At 46.5% G+C, this 20,000-nt stretch overlaps 1 protein-coding gene across 1 annotated transcript in view; it reads right to left on the bottom strand.

Annotated features, from left to right (window-relative positions):
* Positions 1–1,491: 1,491 nt before the first annotated feature.
* nfatc2a (nuclear factor of activated T cells 2a) overlaps positions 1,492–20,000 on the bottom strand; it is a 25,817-nt gene continuing 7,308 nt past the window's right edge. The window contains exons 4-10 of the mRNA XM_062541064.1: positions 18,998–19,200; positions 18,626–18,798; positions 16,402–16,542; positions 11,065–11,120; positions 10,695–10,827; positions 9,109–9,807; positions 1,492–3,502 (exon numbers count right to left, since the gene is read on the bottom strand). Of these exons, the coding sequence (XP_062397048.1) occupies positions 3,471–3,502; positions 9,109–9,807; positions 10,695–10,827; positions 11,065–11,120; positions 16,402–16,542; positions 18,626–18,798; positions 18,998–19,200 (1,437 nt within the window). The 3' untranslated portion in view covers positions 1,492–3,470. The remainder of the gene's footprint in view (positions 3,503–9,108; positions 9,808–10,694; positions 10,828–11,064; positions 11,121–16,401; positions 16,543–18,625; positions 18,799–18,997; positions 19,201–20,000) is intronic.

The following is a 20,000-nucleotide window of genomic DNA, read 5'->3' as shown; positions in this document are numbered from 1 at the left end:
ACAGGAGGAAGGGACGACTGAAGACACATTTTGATTTGTTTTGTTATCATAGACAACATTCCTTTTCCATGGGTACAAAAACAGGATATTGAATGTGGACCACCGCTCAAAGGTGCTTTCACCAGTGCTGACAGAGGCAAATCAGTCTTGGCTAGATTGAGATTTTGGTTGAATCAGGTAGACTGGCCCAGTAGACCTGTATCAGTCAATCCACTGTAGGCCTACTGAAATAATCTGCATATTCTAAACCTTTTTTTTTTCTACTACATTAGGAAAGTGTGGCTTACTGGTCACTCCAGCCATAAATGCACCCTTGTCAGCGTATTTGAAAGACTGTGATATAACTTTTTGAATATCAAGCCACACACAGTATGATCTCATTCGACATCGCAAAGCTTTGATGAATGAAATTCCACAGTGATGTGCCTCAGAGAATGTTTAGTGTTCTTGCTCTTGTCCTGTGTGTGTGTGTGTGTGTGTGTGTGTGTGTGTGTGTGTGTGTGTGTGTGTGTGTGTGTGTGTGTGTGTGTGTGTGTGTGTGTGTGATGTACAGTAGGCCTGTGCCATCTGATTAGATTAGCTAAGGTCAGCAGCGTAGCAGGCTGCGTGACTCATGGCCTATCAGCGGCAGCAGGGGGAGTCAGGGGCCTCCTTGTTGTTTCATTCGTTTATTTTCTTTTCGCTCGCAGTGATGTCATGCCGGGAGACTTCCTGAACATTGGGTGCATTCAGCAGGGCTGCCTCTGCCACCCCAGTTAGGACCCAAACACAGCAGCGGTTTCCCTAGCAACCTGCGATGGCCACAAACGGGCCAGTTGTTGTTTGTTTTGAGGGAGGTTTTTTTTTTTGGCGGCTGTGAGGTGATGTGTGGGGCCGTGGGCGTTCCCCCTGCCTGCGCCGACGGGAACACTTGCCTCTTTCTCCTGTTTGGCATCTATTAAAGCGGCTCCAGCGATGCAGATAATAAGGAAACATCTGTCTCTCCCCAGGGCCCTGCTCAGGGGAAGCCCTCCGGCACACAAGGGGGGCTCTGAGATTGTGCTGCCTGCTGCTGCTGACTCACACATCTGTTGGAGGGCCGGTTCGTACCCACACCCTACTGCTGGAGAGCAGGGAACCACACACGCATCAAACGTCTACTAGGGACTTGGATCCCTAGCAGCCGTTGCTAGGGGCTACTACAACTATAAGCTAACACTTGAGAGTTTGTTTCAAAAGCTTCAAATAGACCAGAGTGATTTAAAAGAATTTTTGAATGAAGAATGAAGAATTTTTGGTTATGTAGGGCCTGCTAGGTTGTCCCGTCTACATTTTGACGAGAGATTCTCCAAATAATGTGCAATTTAAGCAATGCTTTGGTAGAATGTTATAACAGATGGTCATTCTGCTTTTTCTGACTTTCTGATGTAATGTCAACAATGAGTTAGCCTACTGTAGATTTGTGAAATGAAGTTGAAAGGTGAAATGACCACTGCAATGAGCAGATTATGTTTCTGATATCTGATTTATTGCTCATAATAACTGCAGAAACATAAAGCGTAGCACACAGCACAGTCTAAACACAAACTGCATGAGATTGCAACAAAATACCAAACGAAACACAAGAAGCTTTCTTATAAAATTCTTATATAAAAAAACATTATAAGACGTCTGAAACAAAAATATAGATTTGCCTCTTTTAAGAAAAAAAAAAGATATTATATTAATATTGTGGAACTAAAATGAAGAATGGCTACAGGTTTCTATCTTTGGCATTTCATATATTATGCTTTGGATAAATGACAACAATAAAACTAAGACAACAACTGATTCAGTTCGTAAAAATACACATTTTCTACTAAAAACTAGATATTTCAAAAAGAAACATTTTATACATCATATTATATTCAAAATATATTTACAACAGACATGAAAAGTCAATGGTATACATTCATGGTATTACCGTGATAAGACACTTAGAACTGTACAATGAGTGCATCTCTCACATGCTAATTAGATCAATACAGACTTAGAAATTATTTGCTTTTTGAAAGAGACAGCTGAGATATCAGTTTTCATGGCTTTGGCTTTTCCTTAACTCATTTGATATTGCAAATGTAATGCAAATAGGTTTAACTTAGTTACATGTGTTGTACATAATGTCCCAGACATTTGTTAGAAAATCAATGACGAACCTAAGGAACTTTTCTGTATTCAAATGATGTATTTTGCCTACGTTGTTAACACTAGAGACTTTCATTGAGATGATTTCATTAGCTCTCTTAAGATCTAACAACCTACAAAATGCCTCTGAGTGCAAGTTGTAAAATGCTTCCGAGACAAGTTATGAAAGCACCATAGAACAAAAAAAACACATTGCTTTTTTAAGCAGACACATAAGCCTAGGAGAGGATGCATACAGGCAACATGTTGAGGGAAATCCTTCAGAACAGGAGTGCAAGGCCAGGTACTCAAAGTATAGGCATGTAGCTGAGCACACGTTGCATAGAAATAGGTCATACAAAGCAAGGAGTCAGGATCAAGCACAGAATATACCTCACATTCTGACTGTCTGAAGTTAGCTTAGCTCAAAGCTTTCCACGCAATGAAAATAAGTTCGGAAAAGTCTTGTCTCTTTGGTTTTAACGACTAGCTGTATTGAAACAGGCAACAAGACTTTTCGTCATGTTATAGTTTGAAAAACATCACATAATAAACAAACATAGTAACATCTAAAGTACAATGGCATTTCAAAGATTCCCTTTAAAGAGCATTTTTAAATGTGCATTTTACATAATATGGCAAGAATGCTAAACTGAGGCACATGAGATTTCATTTGGTTATTCTACACAATCAAAACTATCACCCTTTCCAACAGGACAATTCACCCAAATACTGAGATTATTTAAGGAAACTGGTAAGGCAAACTGATAGTATGGACCATCCTTGGAGGGTGTCAATTTCGCCATGCACACTGAAGGTACAGACAGATGAAAGCAATGACCATTTGGCGTCATACAAGTTTTACAGATTGTGCATGTCAGTTCAAAGGTAACCAGATTTTCTAGCAAACTCCTGGCTGCTACTGTATACTGTTCCCCATCATGGGAAATACCCAACTTTTTCTCAGCATGAGTTGATAATGTCTTTGACCTTTTCTTTGGCTGGATTATCTAAATGGGTAACTCATTTTTTAAGGCCTCGTGTCTTCGAAATCTGGAGGCACAATCGATTTACTAAGTCAATGCTCAAGTCAGCAGTTATGGGCCAACCTGAAAACACACACACTTTTCAGATGCTGCTGAATAGGAGGAGTCCCTGTTGCTGTCCATCCTCAGCCTCATGTGATGGACCAGCAGAGGAGGTGAGGAGGAGGAGAAGGACGAGGAGGAGAAGGAGGAAGAGGAGTAGGGGGGGGGGGGGGGGGTGGAGGGGGTGGCGATGTTCTTCGTACTTCCCTCCTTATGTCTGCCCTCTGCCATGTACACCAGTTACATTAGGTCCTTCCTGATGATCTCATTCACTGCACAGAGAGAAAGAGAGAGAGAGAGAGAGAGAGAGAGAGAGAGAGAGAGAGAAAGCTGTTAGTGGCATGTTGACATTGACCAGTGATCAATAGTTCAATAGTTTTGGGTTGCCCACAGGTATTAGGAGCTTCGCTGGTGCTCTGAGTGTGTTGTGATGGCCATGTGTCCCTGTGCAGTGGGAGTGGCCCCCCTAGCCTGGCCCTGACCTCCCGCTCTGGGCAGTCACTCAGACGGGCTCCGCTGCCTGTTCCCACACAGGCCACCACAGCTGGGCAGCCACACTTGAGGGGGGGGGGGGGATCTGCCATCAACAGCAGATCCCAAAGCCCATTCAAGATGTTTGTGCCTTCCTGGCCCAAACTCCAGGAAACACATGGGGGTTAAGTGTCTTCCTCTTTGTCTATGTCACTGTCACGCCGTTCTCTGGGGTGTTGTCCCGCTTTCTGAGCGCGCACTTAGGGGCAGGCGCTGCTGGGCTCAGATCTGTGCTTTAAGCTCAGGGACTCTGCGCGGTGGATGACAGAAATAAGGAGCGGCTGCAGATGCTGCAGAGACCTGTTCAGAAAGATCTTTGCTGTTGCCGCGGTGACACTGTGTTTGTCATTGGCGGTAATATGTCAGCAGGTCTCAATGGGATGCCAAATGGAATGGTGCACTGACCAGAAACAATCACTAGGAGGAGCTCATTGTATTGTTGTTAGTCGGAGTGCAGGGAAAATGGCCCATGCAAATGAGAGAGTGTGCATTTACAGTGTTTGTGTCCATGTCCAATCATTTCCTGTTGCTAGCCAAACAACTCCTTGAAGGCTACAAAAGTGTGTCTGTGTGTATACTATGTGAGTATGTGTGTGTATGTGTGTGTGTGTGTGTGTGAGATAGAGAGGGAGATTGAGATATTGTGTACATGTGTATTGATAGTGGAGTGTAAATGGAAACTCAGAATAGCACCATGGTTAGAGCAGGTACAGTATTTAGCTGTCACAAGCTTACACATTCATACACCCCCGCAGGCACACCTGATGTCTGCATTAGTAAATACAGTAACTGCTTTGCACTAAGAACAATAGAGTTGTTTACTTAATATTTGTTTACCCAGTAGCCAACTTCTCATGACTAACACTACATGTATAAAAATGACTCCCTACAGATGGCTGACCACACACGCTCACACACGAGTCATATTACAACAGAGCAGCAGTTCTGTAGCAGTGCGGTACACACACAACATTCACACAAACATACTGTATGTGATTTCTTAAATCAGTCTCCCATAAACCCTCTGACCCTAATTTTACGTCAGTGTACACACACATACACATACTGTACACACACACACACACACACACACACATTGTGCTCAGTGGAAAAGAATGCGCAGTATGTGAGAAATGCCGCCCGTCCTGATACTCCACATCCTCTGTGTGTGTGTGTCTGTGTGTGTGTGTGTATGTGTGTGTGTGTCTGTCCCTCTTTATCGGTGGTGGGCACAGAAAGCTGGGCCCTGAGCACTGGCATACAATGAGCCCAGACACACACTTCTACACACACACACACACACACACACACACACACACACACACACACACATGCAGGCTGCAGGAGGCAGCGACAGGCATTCCGCATCGCCTCGCTTGCTCGCCAGCTGCCCAATAATAATAAACACACGGCAGTCGCCATGGCGGCCGTAAAATATTTGTGCTTTATTCCGGCCCTAGGTCATGAAGGGCTTCCTGCATTATTGATTATTCATCAGTTTTAATACGAGACACACAGGCAAATAGCTGTGGAGAAAGCTGATGAATATTTCATGTTCTTTTGCATTCATCATACTGTGTGTTTGGGTAAATGTCATGTTTGAAGTAAGGCTGGCTCATAAATATTTGAAACGCTATTGAGGTTCCTCATATAAGCTTTCAGTGGAAACAGTGTTACAGTACCTCCACAGCTAGGGACCTCCCTGGCTTATGCCACACAGCTGAACGGGAATCTGCAGTACAGTAGGCATGCTACCCAATGACACCTCTTCTCTTACAGGCAGACTGAGAAGCAAACTCATCAGAGGTACTCTCAACAAAGACCTGCTGGAGATATACAGTACAGCAAGTATTCTGCCATGGTTTCCATTGCACTTCTTCACTTTTGATAGCGTGACTATATAATTAAAAAGAATATAATATGAATTCACACCTCTAACTCTGCTCCACATAGAGCTCCACTTATGTTCTACATTCTTCTCTCCACACTGAGGAGAAGATTCAACGATGCTCAGCTGGACTTCTGAGTCAAGTTCACAGAGTTCCCCACACCAGATGTGTTCATCATGTTTTCGTGTTCTGTTCGTTATGTCATGAATCACTCCTGAGCATGGGCATCTTACGAGTGCCGCAAACAATAATAATGCGATTGCCACAAATGCCACTGTAGTGTGTGTTCATCTTGGGTGCTCGTGAGAGTAGAACGGAATTGTCTGGTCTCTGTGGTCTGTTGCTGTTGAGGGACGTCACACTCAGCCGAACCAGCGTTCTCTGATAAAGCGCACAACTCACTGTGAGCTTGTGTTGATCATGGCAAGGGTTAATTAGGAGGATGGTGTTTTCCACCCGCTGTTCGACAGCACACCAGTGTGCTGTGAGAGATGGAAATTGTGGGAAATTGTCTAATTTCACTTAATCGGTCCAAAAACATGTATTATTTAGTTGCTGCAAATAGTAGGCTATGCCATTATCGAGTATCTGTGCCTGTTATGCAGTGACTTGTTAAGTGAATAAATACTCTCATGTCAGTGAGTGGCAGTAGGTAGCGCAATAATGGCCTAGCTATTTACGTAAGCGATGCACACGAGAAGTGGTGGTGAAAAATAGCCTAGATAATATATTACAGTAGATATCTACAGTACTGTAGATATCATACCACATTGGGCTCCAGAACGTACGTAAATCATCATTGTGGAGGCAACAATCACTGGAGAAACAGGTGTCTCTGATCAGAAATCAGGCAGGTGTCTCTGATAGTTAGCAAGTGTTGCCCATAGACAGTAAGACGTTTGCCTCCAGTAATATGACGGTTGTGGTCATGTAGCCAATGCCACCTAATAGCCTAGGCTTTCTAAAATCTAGGGGGGAAATATATAAAACTGTGATGGATAGGCTTACTTGAAAAGGAAAAATGCAGACTCTAAACTGAACTGTAAACAAATGGAGAGACTAAATTGCCATTATTTTTGCAGTATTAGGCTACAGTATGTCATTTTGTTACGTTTTTGGTTGGTGGTGTGCCGCAGGATTTTTTTCACCTAAAAACACTTAATTGGGACTTGCAGAACACTGAACTCTCACAAGTACAGACATAGTGAAAGGTGAGGGGGTGGTGTGGTCCAAAGAGAGATGAAAGCGTTATCATTTGTCCCCCTTTCAAATTGGCACAGATACAAATCATTTGTCATCATTTGCCCCTCTTTCAAATTGGCAGATAGAAAAAAGAGCTACTAAAAGCTCATAGCAAAACCCCCCGCACATACAGTGAAAATGTACAGCAAAGGCCCTCTTCCTAGTACAGTAGCAAGTAGTAGTAAATATTAAAAACAAATTTCCATCTGTAAACAACAGTTTTCAGGCAGGAAAGCGGAGAGCTCACATGCTGGCCTGCATCACTGAGTGAGTTATCATAATCACTTCATCACTGAACACTGTTACTCATACCGACAGCGCTCAGTTCACACCTAAGACGTGAGAAGCTTGAGGAGCTGTTTCAGAAGTTAGCCACAAGCATCCTGGTGGCCCACGCCGATAGCTCTCCTACAGTAGTGTCGGACCTGACTCATCTGGGGCCCGACGCACTCCGGCGCGCTGCACTCTCCACTGCACCAGCTCAGCTCTTCTAGCAAAGTCTCAGGGACTTTCTGCAAGGAGTCTCTTCCTCTAAATGTGTCTTAAGACTCTTGGATGTCCCCCCGCCTACTCATATTGCACACCCTCGAACACACCCACACACACACACACACAAACACGCACACGCACATGCGATTTTGCTGCGAGGGCGCGAAGTGCCTCGGGCCTCGGCCTGTTTTTGGCTTTACTCTGGAAAGCGGCAGCGTCTTAACGAGGGAATTCCCCAATTAGCGTCTTTACGAGCTTTCCAGAGCAGCGTTAAAACACAGGGGCACACGCGGCAGTGGAAGCCAAAGCAGCAGCTCTTTGTCGGAGGGGGTCTCAGAAGCAGCACCTCACCAGACACTTCAAAGCCCCGTGGGCCCCCCCCCCCCCCGACCCCCCCGCCCCTCTCTCCGCCTGACGCCCGTGGCAACGCCTGTGTTACGGTCGCTGTGGCAACGTGGCGGGCTGTTGCTGTTTACCGAGGGAAGCCCTGTCGGGCCGTCCAGCAGAAATTCCATCTCTCTGACTTGCTCGGTCCCCCTCCTTCTCCCCCTTACTCTTTGCTTCATTTTTTCCATCAAACATGGCCCCCCCCTCCTCCTCCTCCTCCTACTCCTCCGCTCCCTCAACTCCACACCCCCTTTCCTATTTCCTGCTGCCTCTCACCCCATCCCTCATCCCCACAGAAGTCAGGCTCTGCTAGAGAGCGAGAGGGAAAGAGAGAGAAAGAGGGAGGGCGCGATAGAGAGAAAGAGAGAGAGTGAGAGAGAGAGAGAGGGAAAGAGAGAGAGTGAGAGAGAGAGCAGCTGCAAATAGGGCTCTCTTATGCCAGATTGGCAGTGCTCAGTGGTGGAAAATGGTCTAATCCTCAGGCGGGTTCCCCCCAGCAGAAGCAGGGGGGGGGGGGGGGCAGCGGGCCAAAGGGGAAGCCCCTGGCCAACTCTAACAAACACAGAGGCTTCCCCGGACCCCCGCCCCTCCGCGCGGCCCACCACTTCACAATGGTTACCATGGAACTTGTTTTTTCCACATCATAACACTGTCAACAGATCGAGCAGGCGGTTCAACAACTGACTTCTGTTTTTTTTCTCTTCTTTTTCTTCAGAGCCAAGAGCATGAAAAAAAAAAACACCAAAACCCTCTTGTTTCCTGCCGAGGAGCCCCTGAGTTTGGTTTTGGGGGGTAAGCGACGAAAAGCGTGATGGGGTGTTTCAAACACACAACGGATGAAAAGCAAAAGCCTGTGAGAGAGTGAGGGGGCGAAGGGGACCACAGGAGAGGTGGACAGAGCTGTCTGAGGAGTGGGCACCATGTGACCTGTGCTGCCCACTCTAGAAGTGGACACATGGCTCACTTACAGCACAACCATGACTCAAACACACCTTTCACAAAACGGCAAACTACACTGCTATAGAACACAGAACTGTGGTGGCAATAAGCCTATTTCACAAGATGTCGCCACTGTGTAAACTAACTTCCTCTGGAACAGCTCAGTCTATAGGAAAGACAGAAACAGGAAGATGTTTTACCCTGCCAATTAAGGCATCATTAACATCAACTAGGCCAGACACCTGGACACTGTGAAATTGGCTCATACAAAAAAAAGTAAACCCTGTTCATTTCACTAACACAGGCATCGCAATTGTAGTAATAATTTAGCAACTACACTACTATTTAGGAACCACTACTAATACTGCACTGCTGCTAAGCAAAAAGAGCCACGCACTCACCATCATCCAGGTAAGCCTGGTCAAGGTTCTCCGTCTTAACGGTGACCCGTGCAGGCGCCCTGGGGCTCTGCTCCTCACTGGATGGGCTGCTGCTCTTGGGGATCTTGGGGCTGTAGGCCTGCTGCTGCTGCTGCTGCTGCTGCTGCTGCTGGATGACGGTGGGGTAGTGCTGGCTGTGAGGGGACTCTCCGAACAGCGCATGCTGCTGATGCTCAGGGGCCACGGCCAGGGGCTCACCAGAGGCCCCCCGCAGCAGCTGGTTGTGGTTGTGGGTGGAGGAGAACTGGATGATGGAGGGGTGTGTGTGCGCGTGGGGGTGGCCGTGGCCATGCTGGGAGGGCGAGCCCGTGTGCACCAGCACCGAGCGGTGGGGGTCCGGGTGCATGGCGGGGGCCCCGGGGCCGCCGGAGGAGGAGGAGGAGGACAGGGGGTAGAGAGCGGGGCCCGCGCTGGCACTCTTGGTCCCGCGCGAGTACACGATGGCGGGGCTCTGCTGCTGGAGGTGCGGGTCCAGGCCCGGAGCCGGCGCGGTGGCGGGCCGAGCCTGCTGCTGCTGCTGCTGGCAGGAGGCCATGCCGGGGTCGTGCGTGAGGAGGGAGCGCGGGCCGTGGTAGTAGTGGGGGCTCACACCCAGCAGCTGGGGGAGACCGTAGGCCATAGGCACCCACTCATCCACCGGCTCTGTCTTTATAGAGGCCACTGCAACACACACACACACACACACACACACACACACACACTTGAATTTCCCCTTAAATTTCCCCTTGGGGATCAATAAATTATATATCTATCTATCTATCTATCACACACGCGCGCACACATGCACACACACACACACGCACACACACACACACACACACACAGCACACACACACACGCACACACACGCGCACACACACACACATTACTGTCTGTGAGTGTCTCATAAAACTCCAGTGGTTTCGTAAACATCTGTGTGTGTTTATGTATTGGCCACTGTATTACAAAGCGAGTTCATTTTCTCAAAGCCTAACTAGGCCAGTCACGGTTGGCCTGTCCTCAATCTATAAAGCATGTGCACTCTAAGGAGTTTGTGTTACGTTCTTTGAGTTCTTTGGTCTTCTTTGTGAGACAACAATTTTATGACTGAAGTTTCGAATGCAAAATGGATGAGTGATGAGGGACAATTGATATTCTCTCAAGCCCCTTGCATACCATCCACTAATGTTACTCTCAGGAACAAGCTGATGATGATGCTATTGATTCATGTCACCTGGTCATATTAGATAGAATGCCTGAAATTAGTCCTCAACAACACAAAGGTGGCCTTATGATACATAGCCAATGTGTGTGTGTGTGCTGTGTGTGCTGTGTGTGTGTGTGTGTGTGTGTGTGTGTGTGTGTGTGTGTGAATATGTGTGTGTGTGTGTGTCTGTCTGTGTGTGTGTGTGTGTGTGTGTGTGTGTGTGTGTGTGGGTGTGTGTGTGTGTGTGTGTGTGTGTGTGTGTGTGTGTGTGTGTATGTGTGTGTGTGTGTGTGTGTGTGTGTGTGTGTGTGTGTGTGTGTGTGTATGTGTGTGTGTGTGCGTGTGTGTTTGTGGAGCCTACCTGGGAGTGGAGTGTAGGTGAAGTGTTGGGGTTGGCTGCGCTTTCTCTTTCCATTGATCACATAGTAGTTGACCTTCACGGGGTGGCAAATGGAGGGGTCGCGGAATGCGGGGACCTCGATGAACAGCAAGCTCTAGGACATCCACACAGACAACGGTTACACTTCCACACTCAGCACACACAGCACACACAGCCTCTTTTGGTCTCTCAGTGACATTTAAAGTTGGATAAAGTTGGTTTTATACATGACGTGAAGTTTGGTGATTTTGTTGTGGTGAGATTATGGGGAACCCCTGACTTTAAAAGTGAGTGTGATAAGAGATATATAATCAGAGTCAGTGATGCAAAAAGCAAGCAGTGCGGCTCTTACGGTTTGGCTCTTGTCTTTGTCAACCGTGGCCTCTACTTCCCAGATCTGCTGTCCGTCTACAAAGAAAGAAAGAAAGAACGACAGAGAGAGCAAGACAGAGAAGGAGAGAGGAACGACAAAGAGTGGGAGAAAGATAAAAGAATTGCATCAAAAGACTATTTGCATGAGACAATGCTCAAACACCCACACAATTTTAGCACAAACGCCTCTGACAGCAATTTCACGCATAACAGGTAAACGCAGATGACAACCTGAAACCCATTTATCTGGCAGAAATGACACTGAAACAATGAACAGAAACCTATTATCATATCAGTAATATTTATGGGACAGCAGAGGTTTACTCAACTGGTACATTCCCTTCCCGAGCTAACAATGGCATGACCTTCTCGGCATCAAAGTCACTCGATGTCAATGTCAGGTGTCAAGTCTATTGTCATCAATGAGAGCATCTTTTTCTCAAATAGTGTGGAACAGGTGAATCACTAAGCGTGCGTACTGCGTACACTTCCTCTTTTATGTTACACAACATCACACCAGTCGGCCAATCAGGACCTGAGTGAAGGCAGTGCACCACCACATCACTTCCTGTTCTTCAAGAGGTCTTGACCTCAGTGACTCTATATCAAGGGCACTGAGTTTGATCCACTATGGTTTTAGAAAATGCGTCCATGCATGGTCAGGAATGCGGCGATAGTGTTTTCAGTTATGTTGGTGTCCGCAGCGTTCTGGATATGAACGTATCGTGTTACAGTCACACGTGGATGATGTGGAAACAAGCTAAACCTGTAGAGCAGGCCCACACCAATGTACCTCTGGAGAAAGGGACTGCTAATCCCAGATGATGTGACTTAGAATGGCCCATTATTGCATTTAACAAATAACAATTGCTATTCCTATTAGAGGTGAGGGCTGTTTAAGGCCACTGAATGAGTCAGTTTAAAAAGCAGTCCATCCATATAAAGAGAGTGAGAACAGTACAAAATCCATCTAATCTTGGCTCCAGCAGTTATGCTCTTCAGCTTCCTTACCAAAGGCTTAGGGCAAGCAAAAAGGATGGAAATGAATGGTCAACTTGAAACCAACAGACTGCTGAAAACAGCTGTTCATACATACATTATGCTGTTTCAATTATGTTAATGTTTATTTATTCTATCTTAATGACTCATTTTGTTCTCAAGACAGTTCTTCTTGCTGAAACCAAAGAGAGCTTTTTTGATTCTTGAGAACCATAAACCTGACAGCAGGCTAATAAACTACTTGTTGACTAATTTCATTTCTTATCATGTAGCCGAACCGTTTATCAATATGACGGTAGCTTCCCCATTAATTTGTGGGAATTCCCCGAGCCAGACGTTACAGGCCGAGCGCTCGGCTCGAATGAGTCAGCACGACACCGGGACAAAGGGTATTCCGAGCGTGTTGCCAGGTACAACAGTGCAGGGAACGCCGTGATGGATCGTGTGGAGGACAGGTGCTGAGTGCCGCTGCTCATGCCTGAATCTCCTGCCTCTGTTGGAGGCCCCTGAGCAGCTGAAGCCTCTCTGAGCTCGGCCTCCCAGCCTGCCGTGAGCCAGAGGCACACAGCAGCCAGACGCAGCTGTCTCCCATTCACAGGGATGTTGGGGTGCTCGTCATGCAGAGAAACCCTCCAAAACAACAGCAAACCCTCTCTCTCTCTCTCTCTCTCTCTCTCTTTCTCTCTAGCCTCCACTCCCTTCCCCTCTCTCTCTCTCTCTCCATCCCAGTCTCTCTCTCTCTCTCTCTCTCTCTCTCTCTTTCTTTCTCTGATGCCAGGCATAGCTGTGGAGTGAAATAACAGAGCAGGGAACCCTGGCAGAAAAAAAAGAAAAGGAAGAAGGGAATCTGAGCAAGAGAGAGAGAGAGAGAGAGAGAGAGAGAGAGAGAGAGAGAGAGAAAAAGGAAGCACCCAGGGGAGTCCACGTAGCACTGCTGGCTTAGCAGAGGTTGGAGGGGATGGAGTGAGTGAGTCAGTCATCCCGGGCTGAACGCTCTCCTCTCCCCTCTCCTCTCCTCTCTCCTCTCCACCCCTCTCCTCTCTCCTCTCTGCTTCCTGGGCAGCCCTCAGACTGGAGCCCAGCAGCGTAAACACAGCACAACAACCGCAGCCCACTCCAGACACAACAAACACCGCAGCACCACGACCGACCGGACACGCCAGACACGGCGCATGACAGCGCATGACAACTCACAACACACTTGCGAAAACATATCACAGCACAGCAACTATACAACACACACACACACACAGTCTGCACCACGATTACCATACAACTGGACACACTCGAGGTGCAGGGGCACTGAGGTTATACAAGCAGTGAGATTAAATATCACAGGCTAGTCCTGATGGCCAACAATAGTTTTCTGTTAACAGATCATTTGAAAATATATATAACTCAATATTTTCATTTCTATTCAAAATGATCTTCATAACAGGTACAGTACGTACGCTATCTGAGTTCAAGATCTCTATTCTTCTATCATGAAGCTAAAAATGACCTGGATCCAGAATGAGGGCACTACCACATGTTAAAAGATCACAAAAACACACACACACACACACGCGCGCTTGCACACACACGCACACGCGCGCACACACACACACACACACACACACACACACACACACACACACACACACACACACACACACACACACGCATGCACAGAGAGGCCATCTGTCATCACCTCTCCACAAAGTAGAGCTCAAGCGTGAAGTGAGGAGAGAACTGTCGCTCACACAGCTGCAGCCAGTGGCTCTGTAGTCTCAACACTCAACACACCACACACACACACACACACACACACACACACACACACACACACAGGCCCTTTACTCTACTGAACCAGGGGCGTCAGGTCACGACGACATACACAGAAAAGGAGACGAGAATACAGAGTACACAAACTCATGTCTAGCCTCTGGGTGGCTTGGGTGCTCATTTCGATATATTCGATATGCTGAGAGCTGCCGTGTTCTGTATGGCCACACACACACACACACCTACACACCAGGCATGTGCTCTGAGTGTGTGCAGCGCAGCTGACCTAGGTCCGGCTACACACTGACCACGACAGTGAAAGTGCTGATGACACTGGTGCTTACGTGTGTGATTAGAGAGTGTTCCACCACAACGTCCTGGTCAGGTGACCCAAAGCACATGACCAGCATAAGTGTTCAGCACTTGCATGTATTGTCTACCATATTGCTAACAACATGGGAAGTGGGAGTCCATTACCAACAGCAGTTAAAGTAACAGAAACATGTACAGTATATCTGCCATAGCATTTGCATACTGACATGCATATACACATATTCAAGGGAAGAGATAGTGTTTTAACCTCTCTAATAGGAAGCTATCGGACTGGTCAGAGTGTGTAGTGGGGTCTGTCTGTCCCCCTAGGTGTTTGGAGGGGTCTAATAGAGGCTGTGAGGAGAGGCTGTGTGGAGGCACCAGGCCTCAGATGAAACCACGAGGATGCCATGGTTTTGCATCAGAAATCTGAGCGCCATGCAAATGCGTCTGCTGGAGATTAGGAAAGGTCACCATTCAAATGGCAGCAGGGTGGCCTTTGGGAGAGCTGCAGGGAGCGGGACTGCAGGCGCAACACACACAGGGCTCGGAGCGCCAGAGGTCTCTCTCTCTCTCCCTCTCTCCCTCTATCTCTCTCTCCCTTTCTCTGTCCCTCTCTCTCTCTGTCTATGTCTCCCTCTCTCTCTCCCTCTCTCTCTCTCTCTGTCTATCTCTCACTCTCTCCCCCCCCCCTCTCTCTCTGTCTCACCATCAGGGCACAGAACGCCAGCATTCTCCCTCTCTTCCTCCATCACAGTCAGGTTAGAACGGTTAGAACACATTTCTCTCTCTCTCTGTCTCTCTCTTATCTTATTCCTCTTGCCTCAGTGCAACAGTTTGCCATCTGACTGTTGGGGTCCCAACGCACCTGCTCTGTGGTCATCTGATCTGCACAACTCCACATTCTCTATGCATTACGTATCTCACATCTCCATCTGTATCTGCCGTTAGCACTCTAATATATATGTAAAGTGTGGGAGCTGTCCTGACTCCTGTTCATGCACACATTCAGACAGTTGTCACCGTGTATTACTACAGGACTAAGAATAATACAAATTATAAAGATAAAATATAAATATCTTTATCTTATTATGATATCTTTATAAGATATCTTTATCTTATTATGAAAAGCGTGAGAGGTGTCCTGTTCATGTACACATCCAGATGGTTGTCACCATGTATTGCTACAGGACCAAGAACAGGACTATAAACACAACATAAATAAATAAAACAATAAAGTATCATAAACACAATAAGCATTATTGGAGCAGCAGTAGCAGTGTCTGCCTTTCACTCTTTAGATGGAAACCAAGCACACACACAACATTCACACACAACACACTTAAACAGCACCTGCAACCAGACGTGTGGACGTGAGCGCTGTGATATGTATCTATCTCTGTGGCGTTTCTAGGGTGTGTGAGTGAGCATGAGCGCCGTGATGTGTATCTATATCTGTGGCGTTTCTAGGGTGTGTGAGCGAGCAGCAGAGCAGCAGAGCAGCAGAGCGACGGACGGGCGGCCGAGTGCAGAGATGGCGGCTGGATAACAGGAGGAGGGGTAAAGGCCAAGGGAAAGAAGTGCTGCACGCCAGCTTATCACCAGAGCCATGCAAATGGCCGCCGCGTAAACTCCTGCCCCCGAGACACACCCACTAACACCGACGAACACAACGCCACTGACCAGACCGACCTGGACGCCTCAAAGAAAAAAAAACCTGGTTGACCAGTTGACCTGGACGCACAAGAACGGACCTACTACAGCACAGTCGCTTCGCGCGAGAGAGAAAGATAGAAAGAGAAAGAGCGAGAGAGAGAGAGAGAAAGAGAGAGGGAGAGAGAGGGCTTGGAGAGTGGGAGGAGAGAGAGAAAGAGAGAGTTTCACATGAAAGTGATACCTGTCACCCCAGTGTGGGCAACGTCTCCCTGAGTGATGAGACACTTCTCGTGTTCTTGCTTGCGTCGTAAAGAGCCGTATAAATTCCTGTTAAGCCGCTCTTTCGCTTTCTTTGAAAGTTTGCAGCCGCTCCAACACACTGCTCCTACACTCGCATCATGCCTACACAATCATGATCGTTCATCTTCCAAGTGGACTACTTAAATAAACACTGATATCAGACAACAATCTGTGTTTGTTCAACTTCAACTTAATGCAAAAAGAGTGACATTTCATACGCATCCACAGCACTCCTTCAACCCCCCCACTCTGAACCAAGCTGAAGGGCTTAAGTGTGTGTACACACCATGGGTCTTCTCGGTGAAGATGACTTTGGAGTCAGAGCTGAAGTTCTGGCCGGTGAGGATCATCTGCTGGCCCCCCAGCACGCTGCAGCTGTCCAGGTCCTGCTTCTCCACCATGGGCAGCTCGTGAGCCGAGCGCTGGGCTGCAGGACACAGGGAAGACAGTTACACACACGTCACACAAACACACACATACTGTAGAAACACACACACATACACACCAGAATACACAGTTGCAAGGATACAAGATACAAGGATACGAGGAGTTTTATTTGTCACATGCATATCATTACTGAAGTAAAGAATGCAGTGAAGTGAACTGTGTTCCAGCTACATGCTTTGCAATACTTGCATTCTGTGGAGCATAGGGCCCCTGTTACAGTGCGTATAGGTCACCATGTTGAAATGTTATGGCTGGGAAATAACATCAAGCCTTAACCACCGCAGCCACATCTCAGGCATCTAACTCCTCCACACTTTTGAAATATGTGTGCTGAGCAGGGCTAAACCAATCAGAAACCACATGAACAATTATGAAAACCAAGTAACTGTTCTAAAAATCGCTACCTCAACAACCTCCATTATTTTTCTTAAAGCCATGCATGCAGACCGTCATGTTGTTTACACTGATACAGTAAATGGATATGAGTACACAGAGGAGCCCCTGATAAATACTAGTTATTATCCAGCTCTTCATGATGCTAGTAGAACGCTCCATTGACTTGAATGGGATTCCCAATGTTCTACCAGTCCACTTTACGTCAGGGTCCAGTTGCCATGTCGGGACTTATTTTCCCGATAATGATCGGCATTCTATACATTATCCCTTACGTATAATATGTGATATAATATAATATATAATATGTGATATAAGACACAACCAAGTTCACATACACAAACATACATTCAAATCTGAGATTTTTGCACTTCGATCCATGCTAATTGGTGCATGTTGTCTTCCTCCTATGACATCAGATAATGACCCTGATGAGTCAGAAGGGCCATTCAATCACTTCTGTTTGCTTTTAGTCGAGAGGAAACATCTAAATCAATGTCTGTCCATTAAAAAATAAAACAGCTGGTGGCTTCATCCAGCCCTCTACAGCAACTCAATATCCGCTCAGGCCAACCCCAGACAAACACCTAAGACAAGACCTTTGAACAGGTATGCCAAGCACACAACAGGCTGAGTAAAGAAGCTAGACAACACCTGACGCTCCGTGACAGAATGGTCAGACGCTGAATGAAGTTGTACATGTGTGTTTGTACGTCATATTTCTTTTTTGAAGTGTTACTTTTAACAGTTAATTATACTAAAGCCATTACTGAACAGACAACACTGACGTCCTTTCACCTACATACTCACATAGAAGCATGTGAGTGTGTGTTCTTGGACTCATTTTATTAGTTTGCACTGATACGCCTGTTATGGATGATACACACACACCAGCTGAATTATATGGACATACAGTATAACTACAGCACACACAACATTGCAGTGTGTCTACAATCTAATCATATTAATTTAGCTACACCTGTGCTGATCTGACAGACAACGCTGAACGGTATCTATGTGGTAGAACTCTGTGATCTTTATCATTGCTCAAGAAATAGAAATCTTGCTGCTTACTTCCTGAAAAATGATATGCCACAGAGATAAACTCAAATGGCAGTACAAAATGTGTGTTACGAGCTGCCAGCGATACTCAGTGAGACAGAAGAGATTACATGTAACCTCTACTAACCTCACCCTCATCAGTAAAGTGCTGCTAGGCTATGGCATAGTTGGACCTTTACAAATTGTCCATTAAGCTAAAGAAAAGTAGTTCTTGTGAGATACAGTATAATAAATACTAATGTGGCACTGCCTTGTTGTCAGCAAACTTGAACAAATTGTTGTCATTAGAAACATTTTGAACTGGCTGGTTAGCGAGTTAGAAATCGACCACAAGCTCACTGAACCGTAAGAGGAAAGGAAAAGCTCATTAGGACACTGAACTGGTGTGTGTCTGTGTTGATTATCTGCATTCGGAAAAAAAATACCCGCACACTGTTAGCAGCAGCATTTTTTCGTTTTCCATTTTACCCTGCACCTGTAAAAAGTTGGATGTGCGTGCAGTGCACTCTCTGCAACTTTGATTGGTGGCATTGCCAGCTTAGTCACATGATGCTGCTACCCAGCCAATGGCAAAGGTGCCGGGGGGGGGGGGGGGGGGGGGCACTCACAGCACTCGACGGGGTGGGAGGCCACCTGCAGGGAGACGTGCTGGCCGCTGGGCTGCGGAATATGCACCCGGAACACCAGCCGCACACGAGTGTTCTTGCGGCCGATGTCTGTCTCGCCTTTCCTCAGCTCGATGTCCGCATTACGGAGCTTCAGGATCCCAGCGCAGTCAATTCTGAGGACAGACAGACGGACACACACACACACACACACATTTTGATTTTTTTACTTAGTAAAGTCCAGTTACATTAAATGTCCAGCCATGCCTTGAAAATCCACAATAATTAAACATTAGTGCATCTACATCATGGTTAAAGACAGCCGTTTCCCTCCAAATGTACACACACACACACACACACTTGTAGTGGACTCACATTGCCTTCATGTTGTTCTTAGGCTCCAGGGGGATCTCCAGGACCTTGGTGCAGCTGATGATCTTCTCGTAGCTGGAGGTGGTGACGGTCTTGCCGGTGATGCGGTGCACCTGGTAGAAGGCGTGCGGCTTGAGGATGCGCTCGTCTGCCGTGCCGATGAAGATCTGAAGCCCGAGAGGATCCTTCCCTCGGTAGCCGCGCAGCTACACAAAACAACAGACCACCACACAACGTTACTTACGATCACCATCAGCTCCATACGCAGAGTCCAGTTATGTTGGACATGAGTCACACCCGTGGACAGTATGAGCTCTTTTCCACATGCAAAGGCAAACTCACAGTCATTATCCAAAACTCTGTCAAAAACATCATGATCATCAGATGCATATGTGCAATTATTCCAACAGAATCTCTACAGCACAGAACAGTGCCAATGCTGACCCCCAAAAAAGTATAAATATAAAAAAGTAAAAGTAAAAAAAAAAACAATTTTGGTCATGGTGAATACATACAGTAGGTATGAAGTTAAACAAATTTGCACATTGTTACATCACTGACTGCGGTCTTGAAGCCGTACCTTCAGGCGTACCATTGCATTCATTACGAGGCAGGTCATATAGACCACAAAACAACTTGAAATCTTTGTCAAAAAACATGTTAGGTGTATTGCTATGGTGCCCGAACTCGCATGACTTTGAACATTGACCGCAAACATCTTCTTAACTGCAGCCGCAGCCATCATTACAAACAAGCTGCGCGAGCCATTGACAATGAATGAAACGAAGCGAATGTATATGTAGGCCATACTAGTGTGACATGTGTAAACCAATGGTGTAAACACAATCATACAGTAGATGACGCAAGTCGTCAGTCTAAAAAGAGGAAAATATATATAGTTGGGTCGGTTCTAAGTTGACAGAGTCGGTCGGGTTACGTCAAACAAAAATACTGAAAATATATACAGTATAGGCTGGCCTCATCTTCCTCATTTGCTCTATGCAGG

The sequence above is a fragment of the Sardina pilchardus genome, chromosome 7, assembly GCF_963854185.1.
Source record: "Sardina pilchardus chromosome 7, fSarPil1.1, whole genome shotgun sequence".
In the NCBI taxonomy this organism is placed as follows: Eukaryota; Metazoa; Chordata; class Actinopteri; order Clupeiformes; family Clupeidae; genus Sardina; species Sardina pilchardus.
This window is presented reverse-complemented; position numbering and strand designations above follow the sequence as displayed.